The following is a 14555-nucleotide window of genomic DNA, read 5'->3' on the forward strand; positions in this document are numbered from 1 at the left end:
ATCAAATAAATTTGATATCCTTTCTAAGAAAATCACAAGTAGGAGGAGACCAGCAGGTTTTCCTCAAACCTCTGCAATACCTGGACATTCTCAGATGGAAAAATTGAATTTTCCAGTCATACACACCTTGTAGAGAAGTGACATCTGCACTCTGATTTCCCCTTTGGAAAGTGTGAGCTGGAATCTTGAGCAATGTCCCAGATTTTGGTGGCTGATGTGAAACAAGGTTAGGAAATGTGTGTTAGCAAAGTCACAGATCAGCACCAAGGCTCAGCTCTTTTGTGTTGGCAAAAAGCTGGTGCAAGGTTTTTTAGGGGCTGTTTTGGCTAAAATGCTTACTGAGGTGACTTCCTCTAACTCAGCAGCCTTTCAGACAGTTTCAGTGTGTCTGAAACTAATTGCTGGGGGAGTAAAAAAGGAAGTCTGCAAAAGGCTGTGTCCCTTGAACTGGCTGAGTAGCTGGAGAGGAAAATGGTCACTTTTGTTCTATTTTTCTGTCTGTGCTCAGATGGATCTTCCCCATGAGTCTGCTGTACATTCTGCTTTGTGCCAAGGTCTGAGCTTTTATGTATTAGGAATGTTTAACACTTGCTTAATTGCTTCCAAGGTGTTTCAGACTTCTTGACTGGTCAGTGATAATTACAGGAAATGGAGAGGACACTTGGAGCTCATTGCTCCAGCCTTTTGTATGACCAGGTTCTTGGAACCAGCCCTGCTTAATGAATGAAGAATGACATTTAATAGGGAAAAACATTCTTGGGTGGATCATACAGTTTGATCAGAGATGTGTTGTGGTTTGTCTTGCCATCTGTGGCTTATTCAGCCTTCCTTTTGATGAGTAGCCACTACAAATGGCCCAGCCTGTGTGGCAGTGTCTGTGTAAGCTGCCTTGCAGAGTCCCTGAAAGCACAACTCCCTCCTTGGAGGCTGTTCATCAGCCACAGCTCTGTCCTCTGGTTTGTGAAGTGATTCATTACTTGCACTGGAAGTGGCAGCTAAAAGCCTCCAACTCTACTGATTTTAATTTGAGATGATTACTCTCTGTGGCCTTGTGCAAGTTCCTGTGCAGTTGTTTAGTGGCAAAAAGTAACTTCTTTGGCATTTCTCTGCCTCTTTCCTCTTTTTTTAAAAAATGCATTTGGCATGTCAGTGTATAATTAGAACACTTTGTTCTTAGAGCAAAAATTGCACTGCTATTCTCAGTGTGAAGTTTTACAGACTGCTGAAACAAAGGGGTATTTCATTATCCTTCTCCTTTGAGTGCCCCTTGATAAACAAAGAAACTGTGGAACTAAAGCAGCCTGGGCAAGCTTAGTTCTGGTGACACCAAACTGCAGATGAGAGGAAACAGGCACAGATGGCAACAGAGTCTAGAGACTTTTAACTTGGCAGTGAGGAAGAGGCTGGCTTTGAGGTTGTTGGTAGGCTGGAGTTATGTGTCTGGTTTCCACCAAGGCTGAAGGGAGGAAAAAGCAATGAATGGTTTTTGGAGATGTGTGAATGAGGTTCCCAAACCCATGAGGAAGGAGTTGATGTGATGGGTCTAAATGCTTGTGAATGACATGGGGTATTGAGGATCTTGTTCACTGCTGAAAAGTAGCTGCAGTAAGGCTTGACTTCACTTTGTTGCCTAAGATGGAAGATAAAAGTCATGTTCAAACCCTGTGTAGCAAGGATGTGGTTCACTCAAGTGGAATGAGCAGTCTCTTGGCTGTGTAAATGATCCGTGGTGAAGAAACCCCTGTGGTGTGAAGGGAGCAACAGCAGCGTGTACCCCAGGCAGCTGGGGGCTCTGCTCCTGGAAGCTCTGTACTGACTTGTTCCTCTATGGAAGGAGCTTAGTTAGGGAAAATAATAGGAAAAAAAAGTGGGTTTCAGTGAACCATTTTCCTCCTTGTGTCTGTGTGCTCTGATCCTTCTGCCTTAGCTCATGGCTGCTCTAAACCCTCACTGCTGAATTAAGAAGTGACCAAACCCTGTTTCTGCCTCAAGCTGCTGGTGCAGCTTTAAGGAAGAGTTTCTGTGGGAGTGTGGATAAATGTTTGTGTGAAGCAGGTCAGGGAGAGCATCTGGGCTAAAACTAACCTGGGGAAACAAGGAAGTTTTAGTCTGGACATTGATCCTGGTTTGTTTTGCTCGGCTGTATGAATTCTTGTGTGCCATGACAGGGAGGAAGGGATGGCATGGGAATAGAAGGAAAAGTGGGAGAAGGCTGGGTGCTGTGGGAGCTCTCTACTGCATAGAATATCCCAAACAGCATTTTTCTAATAATATCACTGATAGCAAATTATTAAAAAACAAATGTGCTATGTAATAACTGTATTCTCATCCTGCAGAAAATAACATCTGTTGTGCACACTTTTTAACACCTGATTTTTTTCATTTTTCCTTTTTTTCAGACAATGGGCACTGCACATTAAGCAGGGGTGGCAGACTGAAGCCCATCTGGGGACAGAATGAGTTTAAAAGATGCTGACAGTGCAGTTTGCCAGGCAAAGGCAGCCTATAACCTTCATATTTACCCCCAGCTCTCAACAGAAAGTGCTCCCTGCTGCAAAGTGACAGCAACCAAGGACAGCACCTCATCAGACGTCATCAAGGATGTCATTAACATCTTAAACCTGGATGTCTCCAAACATTATGTGCTGGTGGAGGTGAAAGAATCAGGGGGAGAAGAATGGGTGCTGGACATCAACGACTCTCCGGTGCACAGGGTGCTGCTGTGGCCGCGGCGCGCGCAGGACGAGCACCCGCAGCAGGATGGGTACTACTTCCTGCTGCAGGAGAGGAACACTGATGGCACCATCAAGTACGTGCAGATGCAGCTGCTGTCCAAGGAGACGGATGCCCGGCGCTTGGTGGAGAGGGGATTTCTGCCCTGGCACCAGGAGGACTTTGATGACCTCTGCAATCTGCCCAACCTGACCGAGACGACGCTCCTGGAGAATCTCAAGTGCCGCTTCCTAAAGCACAGGATCTACACTTATGCAGGGAGTATCCTGATTGCAATTAACCCCTTCAAGTTCCTGCCCATTTATAACCCCAAGTATGTCAAGATGTATGAGAACCATCAGCTTGGGAAGTTGGAGCCTCATATTTTTGCCATTGCTGATGTGGCCTATCACACAATGCTTAAAAAACATGTTAATCAGTGCATCGTTATATCAGGTGAAAGTGGGTCTGGGAAAACCCAAAGCACAAACTTTTTAATTCACTGCCTCACGGCACTGAGCCAGAAAGGGTACGCCAGTGGTGTGGAGAGAACCATCCTGGGAGCTGGACCAGTTCTCGAGGTAAATCCATGCTCAAGCTGCCTTCTGTGCTAATTTATTTTTCAAATAACTGCTGTTGAATGCTATTTTTGAGTCATCTACTTGGTTTAGGCTTAAAATGTCACTGGTTTAGGCTTGTCATTTGGTGTAGGTTTAAATGTCACAGGGCTGCAGTGGTGCTTGGCAGCCTTACCCAACTGCTTCTAATTGATTTTCCTTATAATGTTCACTTGACTTCCTGTTGCTTGTAATTTGTATATGATTTAACTTTGCACCACTAAACACCAGTAATCTGGGGCAGATGTTACCTGTGCTTTCCATCTGAAAGTTTTGATGGCATTTGAAGCAAATCATAAGCAAATTTTTCATAAATATTATTCCACTGAAACATCAACTGCTTGGTGTGATCCTGCCTTTGTGTGTGAGCATTTTACTGAACTCTGTTTTTGAGGGAGTTATTTCTACAGCTGTTTGTGGAAGAGAGCAGCATTTTTAGTTGAAGAGAAAGTGGGAGTCAATTTTGGCTTTTAATTATTACAGCATTTCCAGCAGAAAGCAAAACTAAACATGTGAGAAGGAGGGGGTACAGCTGGCCTTGTATTAGGTAATGTTGGGATAAACTTAAACTGATCTGTTAGGCCCTTTTACTCTCTTAAAGGAAAAACTCTGGAAGCATGGATGGATGTAATTCTCACCCATAACAAAATCTTCAACAGCAAAGAGCTTGAGCACCACCATTGTAATTTTTAGGTTGAGTTTCAAATGTAGTAACACCTTCATAAAAAAAGTTCAAGCTTTTTTTAAAGCTCTTCTGTAAAGAATAAGGAATATATGCAAGTTCTTTTTTTTGGTGTTGCTTTCAGCTGCTTGAAAGAAGAAGTAAAATTGAGGCTTGTTGCTTGCTGGAGTTCAAGTTTGCAGTTCTAAACAGAAAACAGGAAGGGGTCACAGTGGAAAGCCCTGTTTGATCAGCTGATCTCTCTACCTTTGATAAATTTAAGTGTTTCAGATCCTCGTCTACAGACCTGGTACAGCTGTGTCAAACCAGACAGGGATTTAAACTCCTGTGTGTCTCTGTCTGCTGAGTGACAAATGCATCTATTCCTGGGCTCAGAACTAAAATTCATGACTTTGCTGGAGTCACAGGCTGTTGTGTAAATCTGGGCATGTTCATAAAGAGGTATTTATGGTTTTCTATGCTAGGACTGGTTGTCTCATGTACCACAGTTTCCTCAGACTTCCACTGAGCATTTAGTAATACTTTTCATGAGAAAATAGTATTTCAGATTTGAATAGATATTCCTGTAAATTCAGTGTGCATCAAAAAGATAGGCTTAGAACACAAAAGATGCTTATCCTGCTTTGATGCATCAGAGTTGATGCATCAGAGTGAAGCTTCCATGTTCCCCAATTTCAGTCACTAAGCATGATTTAAAAAATAAAAAAAGTTAATTCTTGGTTCTGGGGTGGGATGCACAGAAAGCTTACATTGCTTTGTGGAAGTTAAACTGACTGCAGGCTCCTCTTAGGGCTGGTCACTTCTAAATCCATCCCTGGTGACTCATTTTGGGTTTTACTGAAAGGAACTGAAGTGCTACAAGGGAATTTTTGTGAAATGGATGTTTCTGGGGATTTTTTGCACAAACAGTTTTAGTATGCCCAGACTATTTGAGAATGCTCTGCTTAACTTGGAAGTTTTATTCTGAATCTTCATCAAAGTTGAAAATGTATTCTTGACTGAAAACTTCCATGATGTAGAAATGAATTGCATTCTGGGTCAGAACTTCCTCATTTTAGTGATCTCTTATTTTTCTGCTACCTATGTAAAATGGAGCTGTTTCTGCAAAAGTTCAAAGGGTTACAGCAGCTGTTTCCAGCACAGAGGGATGAGCACAATTAGGGTCTTATGGAGATGGATTTATAATTTTATATTTACTTAGGGAATGAGAAATATTTCTTATTGAATCCTGTTTCTGAGCTGGCTGATTAATCTGAGTTCAAATCTCTAAATAGTTAACAGATAAATATTATTAATATTTTTGCTCCTTGATTACAATTTCTGGACTGGAGAATGGAGTTACAGCTAAACTATGAAAAATTTGATGTCAAATGTTGCTTGATGTTGCCTTGTCAAACATCTGAGAGATGCAAGCCCTGATGCTGAGGCAGTGTAGTTAAAAATTAACCATGGTATCAGCACAACTGCTGTCACATGGGCTGTGAGAGGAGAGTGGTCATGGGGCAGCTCTGAACCTCAGGCACTTCCTGCTCCATCCCAACACCCATTTCAGCTGAAAAGGTTCCTTTAGGGGAGCTCATAAGCAGAGATCAATTGCAATAATTCTCATTATGTTTGGCACTGCTTGCAGCTTTCCAGAGAAGGATCAGGGAGGGAGGCTGAGCATGGACAGTGGTGCCTAAAGCTGAGCTTTGTGCTGGTCTTCAACAGTTCATTCAGTTGCCTTTCCTATGGAGGAATTGCTCTCAGATTATGGATGTTGTTTTCTTTTTTATTTCAATTGTATCTCCAGGCTAAGGGAGATCATCTCTAGTGAAGAGCAGTTTCTTTAAAACTGGTGGGAAGATAAATATAAGCTCTGTTTTAAGATACTCCTGACTTTTTCAACCTTTTCTAAATTTAGTAATTAAAATATAGTTCACTGACTTGAAGCTTTGCCTTCTTGTATTGACTAAGTTCAAGTTAGTTAGGATTGAAATCCTGAGAAGGAATTTACACTTGGGAACTGTTGGGTTCAAATTTGGAATAGTGAATCCAGCCTTGGGGAACTATTATTTGGGTCAAATTGGGAATAATGAATCAAATATTTGTTTATTTTGTAGGCTCAAACAAGACAATTAAACCTTTCCATACACACTGAAGAAGTTTCCAATAAATTTATATTTTCCTTTCATCAGGGAAAAATGGCTTAACTGCATGTTTCAGCTATAAAGTGCACAGTGTGCTATCTAAGTCTCTGAATTTATTTTAGAAATTTAAAGTTAACTCATTCTTCAAGGCAGTTAATTTAGTAAAGTGGCAGAAAATTGAGTTAGAGGATAGGAGCATGTGGTGAGAGAGCAGAGGAAAGGGAACTTTGTTTTCTGGCAGCAGAGCTCCCCTTGGCTTTGTCTGTTGTTAAATTGTAACCCTCAGTGTCCCCCGTTTATTACAGAATTTCCTTTCAATGGGCTGAAAGTTCTTTTCCCTCTGAAATGGGAGGTGAGGAGAGTTGGAACAGATGAAAATATTTGGGGTGTCATAATTCTTCATGTATTGTCTTGAAAATCATGGCTTATTCCCATTTGATTTCTCACTGACACTGAACCAGCCTTTGGAAAAAATTAAGGCCAAGTAAAATAGAAATTCCAACAAGAATCTTTTATTAATTGATCTTCTAAAGAAGAATTATTGTTGACAGCACAATCAGGTGGGGGAGGGCAATATCAGATTTTCTAGAACTCACCATATATAAAAACCTTTAAAATTTAATCACATCAAATTTTATGCTTTACAGTTCTGTGGAGAAGAGCAGAGCAATTTGCTGCCAGCTCTGTTTCCTTCATGACAAACCCCTCTGCTTGTGACTTTGGGATGAGATGGGCTGCAGCTCAGTGAAGCTTCAGCTCTGGTTTTTATTTCTATTTGCCATCAAAGCCTGCACAAGCACCCTGTGGGTGTAGCCAGTTCTATTCCAGGGAAATTATCTGCATGGGTTTGCTTTAAGAATTGTAATCAAAGGAGGAATGGAACTTCCTTTTTCCATTTGCTTGCATGGCACTGGTTTTTCTGGTAAAAATGTGATGTTGCCTGCTTTTCCTGCTGCACACAACTCTTGGGGGAAAAAAAAAAAAAAAAAAAATCACCTTATTCTTCATTCAGTCCTGCCAAGGGGATTGCTTGGAGTTGCCAGGACATTCCCCAGCAGGAGGAGTTGCAGAATTACCCTGAGCACTGCAGTTTGCTGTTGGTGAGTGGATATTTCACAGCAGGGTTGTGAGGATACTGATAAACCCAGCTCAGCTCTGAAGGAACCATTTCCTCTGCCAGGCTGTGAGTTGGAGTCTCCCCTGTCCTTTGGAGCTGGGGTTGTGTGTTGCTGCTTCTGAAAACTCCCAACAGCTTTTCCAGATTCTGGAAATTCTTATGAAACAAATAAGATTTTTGTTGTGTTCCTGAGGTACATGCTGGGAGCATGGTTGGGGGTTTTTAAACAAATAAAAGGAGAATTTGATGATTTTCTGCATCCTTTTCTATCTATCCCTGTTGGAAGAGTTTGAAGTGTCAGGCTCCAGTTTGTGCCTCTTGCATTCCAAGGTAAGAGGATGGGTTGAATGACTTCCTGCCTCCCAGAATAAGCCATCCCAGCTCTGATTCCTGCTATTTTTGACTCACCCTGTTTTATACAGCTGGTGTTGTGCATTGGAATGATTTCATTTTTTTGGTTTTATTTGCCTTCTCGTGAACTCACAAGGGAAAACAGTGAATGGGTTTGTTTATATAAAGGATTATTTATCTGTAACTGAAATTTTCTTGTCCCCTCAGGTCTTCTGAATTTATTTTGTACTCTTCCAAGTATTTTGAGGAACATGGTAACAGTCATTAAAGTTAAATGTTATACAAAAAAAAATACCCACCCAAAATGTTACCTGGCTTGAAATGTTCTTTAAAAAGTTGTGTATGTTAAAGGCTCTTCTGAGGAAACCAGCACATGAAAAATTTCCTAAAAACTGTTAATATTAGATCAGCTTTTAAGAATTTGCTGTATGCTTTGACTAAATACCAGACACATGAGATCATAAGAGCCTTTAGTTTTAAACTGTATTCATTGCTTACATGAGTAATCACTAAGAAAAGTTTTTCAGGAAGCCTTAGTTATGGGATTTCTTAACTCTATCATGCCAAAAATATTTATTAATCAAAAATAATGTTGCAAATGTAACTGTACTGTGGTTTGACTTCTTGGACATGACTGTGAACTGATAGGTGGCTCCAGCTGGAAAACTTGATAAAAATGTTTTCTAGGATCATTTTGCAAGTCCTTTGCTCTGTAGCCTGGCAGAGTTCACTGCAGCAGATTTCCCAAAGGCCAGAATGGGAAGTTGGATGGTGTTTTGCAGAGAGCAGGAGCTGAGCCACTGTCCTGGAGAGGAAGAGGGTTTGATGTACTCACAATTCACTGATGTCACAGGACTTTCACTGCTGGTTTGGCAACTGCAAGGAGCTGACCTGCATTTTATGCAGCTATTAATTTGCATATGTGTGCAAAATGGGCTCTAAAAAAAAGGAAATCTGGGTGATATATTGGTGGATAAATGCTACAAACAGATAGTGGTGGCTGAGCAATGTTTGCCTTGAAAAATCTGAGTGGGGATGCTGTTGGCACTGTGTGGTGTGGGCTTGGAAAATCCAAAGCTGGAGCTCAGCCTCAGCCTTGTGTGAGCATTTCTGGATCCAAATCCTCTCCCTTCAGCCTTGTGTGAGCATTTCTGGATCCAAATCCTCTCCCTTCAGCCCTGTGTGAGCATTTCTGGATCCAAATCTTCTCCCTTCAGCCTTGTGTGAGCATTTCTGGATCCAAATCCTCTCCCTTCAGCCCTGTGTGAGCATTTCTGGATCCAAATCCTCTCCCTTCAGCCCTGTGTGAGCATTTCTGGATCCAAATCCTCTCCCTTCAGCCTTGTGTGAGTGTTTCTGGATCCAAATCCTCTCCCTTCAGCCTTGTGTGAGCATTTCTGGATCCAAATCCTCTCCCTTCAGCCCTGTGTGAGCATTTCTGGATCCAAATCCTCTCCCTTCAGCCTTGTGTGAGCATTTCTGGATCCAAATCCTCTCCCTTCAGCCCTGTGTGAGTGTTTCTGGATCCAAATCCTCTCCCTTCAGCCTTGTGTGAGCATTTCTCCATCTCTCCCTGCTGAAGCCTATTGATTTTTCTGAAGTTGCAGCACAGTTACTCTGCACAGGAAAAGCTCCTTGAGCTTATTCCTTTAGGTCAGGAATAAGTTGCCTGAAGAATTATAGACATTCTCCCAGCTTATAGGAAGTTTTTCAGATCCTCTGAATGCAGATAGTGGTGGAAATTTAAAAAACAGAACAGGTTTAAGAGGAAATATCTGTGGCAGGAGATGCTGGGGTAGCCTACTCCAAGCAGGGTGTTTTTGCAAGTAATTGCATTTTGCTGAGGTTTCCTTCTTTAGATGCTGTGTGGGTGACAAGTTTCCCATGCCCTTGGAACACAAAGTTAAGAGTTGATAAAGACATTCCCAATAGCTGATGGTACAGGATTTTACATGTAAAAGTTTCCTTTGGAGCTCTTGAGTGTGGCTCCTGCAGGGGATTTTGTTGTGTGTGTTAGCAGCTGTCAGAGGACTCATGATCTGATAGAAGAATTAGAGATGCACAGTTAAAGTTTGTGCCATATGTATTTTTTCATTCCTAACACCTCATCATAAAACTCCATTTTTCAGTGTTGTGTAGCAGAGTAGCTGCCCAATGAGTTGTTCTGTAAACCAAATTTTTTCTGTTTGTCCTTTTCCTGTTTTTTTTTAATGCACAATGTTGAAAATTCCTGGGCCAACTTTATAAAGGAGACATTAATGTTCTGTCTCTCCTAAAGAAAAGTTGTGTTTAATGGGAATGTTTTTCAGTGGTAGTGACACATGGGGGAATAGGATGTGGTTTGTGACTTTTGTATGGAAGAGGTGATTTCATGGTTGTTGTGCTGTCTTTGTTGCCTGGAACAGAGACTAGACAGAGCAAAAGGAATAAAATATGTATTTATTGAAAGGATACACTTTGGCACCATCCTCACCCTGCTGGATGTCTTTTCTGTCCTAATTGTCACTGATTAAAGCTGATTTGCACTCCCTACCTGTGGTTACCTGTCCTGTACCTCTAAAAATATCTAGAAGTGTTATTTCCTTCCCTCAGTCCCACAAACATTACTGCATGGGTGAAATAATAAGCACATCTAGTTCTGTGAGGAACATGGGGGCTTCCTAGGCTGCCTTTTTGGTGTTTGTGTGCTGCAATTCCCCCAATATTCCAATTTATTCTGGAAGCTAAGGGAATCTGAACAATGAACAGAAGAGCTTGGGAAGCTGTGCATTGACATACTGAATTTGATTGCAAATTAACTCATTTTGCTTTATTGCAGGCATTTGGAAATGCAAAAACAGCACATAACAATAACTCCAGTCGTTTTGGGAAGTTCATTCAAGTCAACTATTTAGAGAATGGTATTGTCAGGGGGTAAGTACAGGGTGAGCTGATCTGGGGGAGATCTCAGTGCTTTTGGGAACTGGGAAGCCTCTGTTATACATGAAATGCTGCCTTGTTGAAGCTCTGCTCATATGAGAATAGCTTGATGCTGTGGAGTTTAAAGTTCTGTAACTGAGTTTTGTGGAATTGTAAGGTGATGCACAATATTCTGACTTTGCTGCACATCTGGCTCAGGTTAAGGATCTGCTGCTGTATTTTCACCTTCATGCTAAATGAGGCTTTTGCATAACACCCCCTGTCCTTTCCATTTTGCATTTAAAAACCAGAAGATCTGAATTTTTAACAGAAGTGGAAAGAAGTGAAATAGATTTGAGGAAGCCATTTTAAAGAAACAGTTTAAACATCAGTTTGAGAGATAAAGAAAGCAATAAAATTACTTAATCAAATGTGTGTGCTTATATCTGAAGGTCTTAAAACATTAAATACTTAATGCCTACATTTGCTGGTTCTGAGGGGCTGTGGAGTGTCATGGGCAATCCCTGACCTTTATGCTCCAGAGTTTCTTTGAATTTCTTCTCATTTGCAATAACATGAGTAACTGGGAACTCTGTGCCACATGTGCCTTGAGTGTTATTCAGAAAGAATTTAACTTATTTTTCACTTGCAGTCACACTAGTTCAGGAGATTGTTACAATTTGAATACACTTGTTTTGCCTTCAGCCTGAGAAAAAGTTGCTCAAACTTTGTCCTCAATCATTGCACCCCTTGTCAAGGACTTGGAATTATTGTTTGGGTTACTTTGTCACCCTGTAGGGGGTTTGGTGGCTGGCTTCCATTCTGGGCTGACATCTTCACTGATGGGAAAAATCCAGCAGATTTGTGGGGATGAGAATCAGACAGATATCTGGGATATTTCTGGGGTCTTGCCTTGTCAGATAAGTGTTAATCTTCCAGGATAACACATTCTTACCACTCTGTGGGTCTTGTTACTGGTGGCAATTTTCATCAGCACTTTCCTTGCTTGGTCTGTTTTAAGTTATCCACACTAAACCCAAGCACTGCAGAGAGGTGTTCCTTGGGTATTTCTTTGTTCCAGTCACAATACAGAGACCCTGAAATTCTTGGTTGAGATTTAGGTTAGCACATTTCAGTGCAGATATCATTATTTGAACTCTCTTGGCAATTGCTGTCTGTTTTTTGAGGGTTTCTCTTTTTGCCCTCATGTTTATTTCATTTTCTGTGGCTCCTTAGGGCTGTGGTTGAAAAATACCTGCTTGAAAAATCTCGTCTGGTTTCTCAAGAAAAAGATGAAAGGTAAGAGAGAAATATAATTTTCCAAGAGAATTAAAACCAGTAATTTAATGCAGTAATTTATGAGCATCTGAATTATACAGAATAAAAGAAAATCCACTATATTTTCATGAGAGAAATGTATTGACTTTGCAGGAACTACCATGTCTTTTATTATTTGCTACTTGGAGTCAATGAGGAAGAGCGTAAAGAATTTCACCTCAAGCAACCTGAAGATTATTTCTACCTCAACCAGGTAATCTGTGATTTACCAATGCATTGGTAAGGGCTGTCTGTGTGTTGTGTCAAAGATGAAAGGAAGGGGAATAGATTATACTGGGCTTTTTGTGATGTTTAGGTTTCACTCTCTGCCTTTTTTTGGATTCTTCTTTGCAGCATAACTTGAAAATTGAAGATGGGGAAGATCTCCGACATGAATTTGAGAGATTGAAACAAGCCATGGAGATGGTTGGCTTCCTTTCAGCAACAAAGAAACAGTAAGTGGAATTCTGTGAGCTTTTGTTGCTGGCAGTTTTTGTTCATGGGTTGCAATGAGCAGCTGGGATCACATGTGGTTCTATAGTGAATGAGGAGAGATGAGTGTTTGAGGATTTACAGACTAATTCTTAAGGCAGAATGAGATCTGCTAACCTGGTATAATGAACTCTCTTAAGAAAAATTCTGACATAATTCAATTTTTCTTCCTTAGGATCTTTTCAATACTTTCAGCTATTCTGTATTTGGGCAATGTCACATACAAGAAGAAAGCCACAGGTCGGGATGAAGGTTTGGACGTGGGACCTCCTGAAGTGTTGGACATTCTTTCCCAGCTGTTGAAGGTGTTTCTCTTTAGCATTAAAGAGAATTTATTGTCATGTTCTACCTCAGCATTTCCCTCAGATATCCCTATTGCTGTATCTGAATCTCCTTGGTGATTCTTGCACCAAATTGATCTTGTGGGAGGGGAAACATGAAATTAGTGAGATTATTTGGGTTAGAGATGGAATATAATCTATAGCATGGAAATAGAATTTGTTGACTCACCAATGACAGAGATGAGCAAGAACAGATTCAGTGTAGGTGTGTTCTTTGCCACCACAGGCAAACATCTGAATGAATGTAAACAAGATAATTTAAATGAGTTGTAGGACTTGTAAAGCTACTGATGGATGATAAATGTGGCTGTTGTCACAGAGCTTATCTGAAGAAGTTGTGTGTCCACTGCTGCAGTCAAATTAATTATTGAGGAGCTTGATGGTGACAGCAACTCTTATTCTTTCTTGTTTTGAAGGTTAAACGGGAAATCCTGGTAGAAGTGCTCACAAAAAGAAAAACTGTGACTGCTAATGATAAGCTTATTTTGCCATATAGTCTCAATGAGGTGAGTAAAAGAACACTTGTAGAGTGATTTTAAATAACTGAAACTTGCTGTTTTTGGATTAAAAAAGCTGTTATGGTACACTTTCACATTTTGTGAGGGTGGTTGGAAAGCTATAAGTTTGAATTAAAAGCAAATTGTGGTTTTACTTATCTCTGCTGGGGTTGTAACCTGTGAGTGACACTGGTTTGAAACGGAAATGATGATTTTTTTAAAACAAAATTCTGAAGATTGTTTGATCTGCAGGCAATAACAGCTCGTGATTCCATGGCCAAGTCCTTGTACAGTGCTCTGTTTGATTGGATTGTTCTGAGAATCAATCATGCACTCCTTAACAAGAAGGACATGGAGGAATCTGTTACAGTAAGTCTCTCATAAAACCAAGTCTTTGCAGGCACTTGTGTGTTTGGCTCTAACAGTCCATGCTAGAGATGATGTGGTTTGATATCTGGGATAAATTTTGATACTTCTCGAGCCCATGGTAAATTTCCTGGTAATATTTATTCATCTCTGTTTTCACAGTAGACAGAACTATTAAATATTTAAAATCTTTTAGCACAGACTGCACTGCTTTCTGGACTGTTTATCAGTTGGGGTTAAGGCACTGACAGACTGGTAACTAGATTTCCATTTCTTCTTTTAGTGTCTGTCCATTGGTGTACTTGATATTTTTGGATTTGAAGATTTTGAAACCAACAGTTTTGAGCAGTTCTGTATAAATTATGCAAATGAGCAACTTCAGTATTATTTCAATCAGCACATTTTCAAATTGGAGCAGGTAAGAAACAAGAGTGGCTGATGTGAAACCTGTTTTTATCTAGTGTTTATGTATTATGCAAACTTAGCCTTTACTCTGCAAAACCCCATGGCATAATTGCTTGAATATTTCTGAAAGTCTTTACTTTTAAAATTTCTTCTTTCACTATTTCTGTTCTTGTACTAATGGGGTCTTTCTTCAGAGGGCTGGCACTAAGTTTCTGCTTGACTGCAAAAACTAAGATAACATTCAGGTGATCCCAGACAGAAGTCAGCTAAAACTGTGAACTTTGGTATTGGAAGTCTGTAGGTGAGGGGTTGGATTCAGGTGTTTTTGTTCAAATGGTTGGGAAAGAGCTTCTGTTATTTTTGTCAGTCTGTGAGTATTCAATAACCTTTGCTGCTTCTCCCACCTGACTGCATTAGGGGTCCAGCTGAGCTCTGGTCCTGGCAGTGGTTCTGCAGTCCTGCTGTCACTGGCATGTGTTGATTGACTTGTTTGCAGGATTGACTTGTTTGGTGTCATCTGACAGAGCACTCTGAGTGCTGCAGGAGCCAACAGATCCTGTTCCTGCACTGGCTTTTGGAGGGGAGCTTGCTCCAGACTTGGTTTTTTTCTGCTTTGTGCAAAAGTGCAGTT

At 40.7% G+C, this 14555-nt stretch overlaps 1 protein-coding gene across 10 annotated transcripts in view; it reads left to right on the forward strand.

The window, feature by feature from the left end:
* MYO9B (myosin IXB) overlaps window positions 1-14555 on the forward strand; it is a 41517-nt gene that overhangs the window by 5264 nt on the left and 21698 nt on the right. For all 10 annotated transcript variants that reach the window (XM_079328133.1, XM_079328127.1, XM_079328134.1 and 7 more), the window contains exons 3-11: window positions 2400-3293; window positions 10427-10521; window positions 11743-11805; window positions 11938-12037; window positions 12178-12278; window positions 12491-12620; window positions 13073-13162; window positions 13406-13522; window positions 13803-13937. In XM_079328133.1, the coding sequence (XP_079184259.1) occupies window positions 2457-3293; window positions 10427-10521; window positions 11743-11805; window positions 11938-12037; window positions 12178-12278; window positions 12491-12620; window positions 13073-13162; window positions 13406-13522; window positions 13803-13937 (1668 nt within the window). In that variant the 5' untranslated portion in view covers window positions 2400-2456. The remainder of the gene's footprint in view (window positions 1-2399; window positions 3294-10426; window positions 10522-11742; window positions 11806-11937; window positions 12038-12177; window positions 12279-12490; window positions 12621-13072; window positions 13163-13405; window positions 13523-13802; window positions 13938-14555) is intronic.

This window comes from Erithacus rubecula (assembly GCF_903797595.1).
Source record: "Erithacus rubecula genome assembly, chromosome: 28".
Taxonomy (NCBI): domain Eukaryota; kingdom Metazoa; phylum Chordata; class Aves; order Passeriformes; family Muscicapidae; genus Erithacus; species Erithacus rubecula.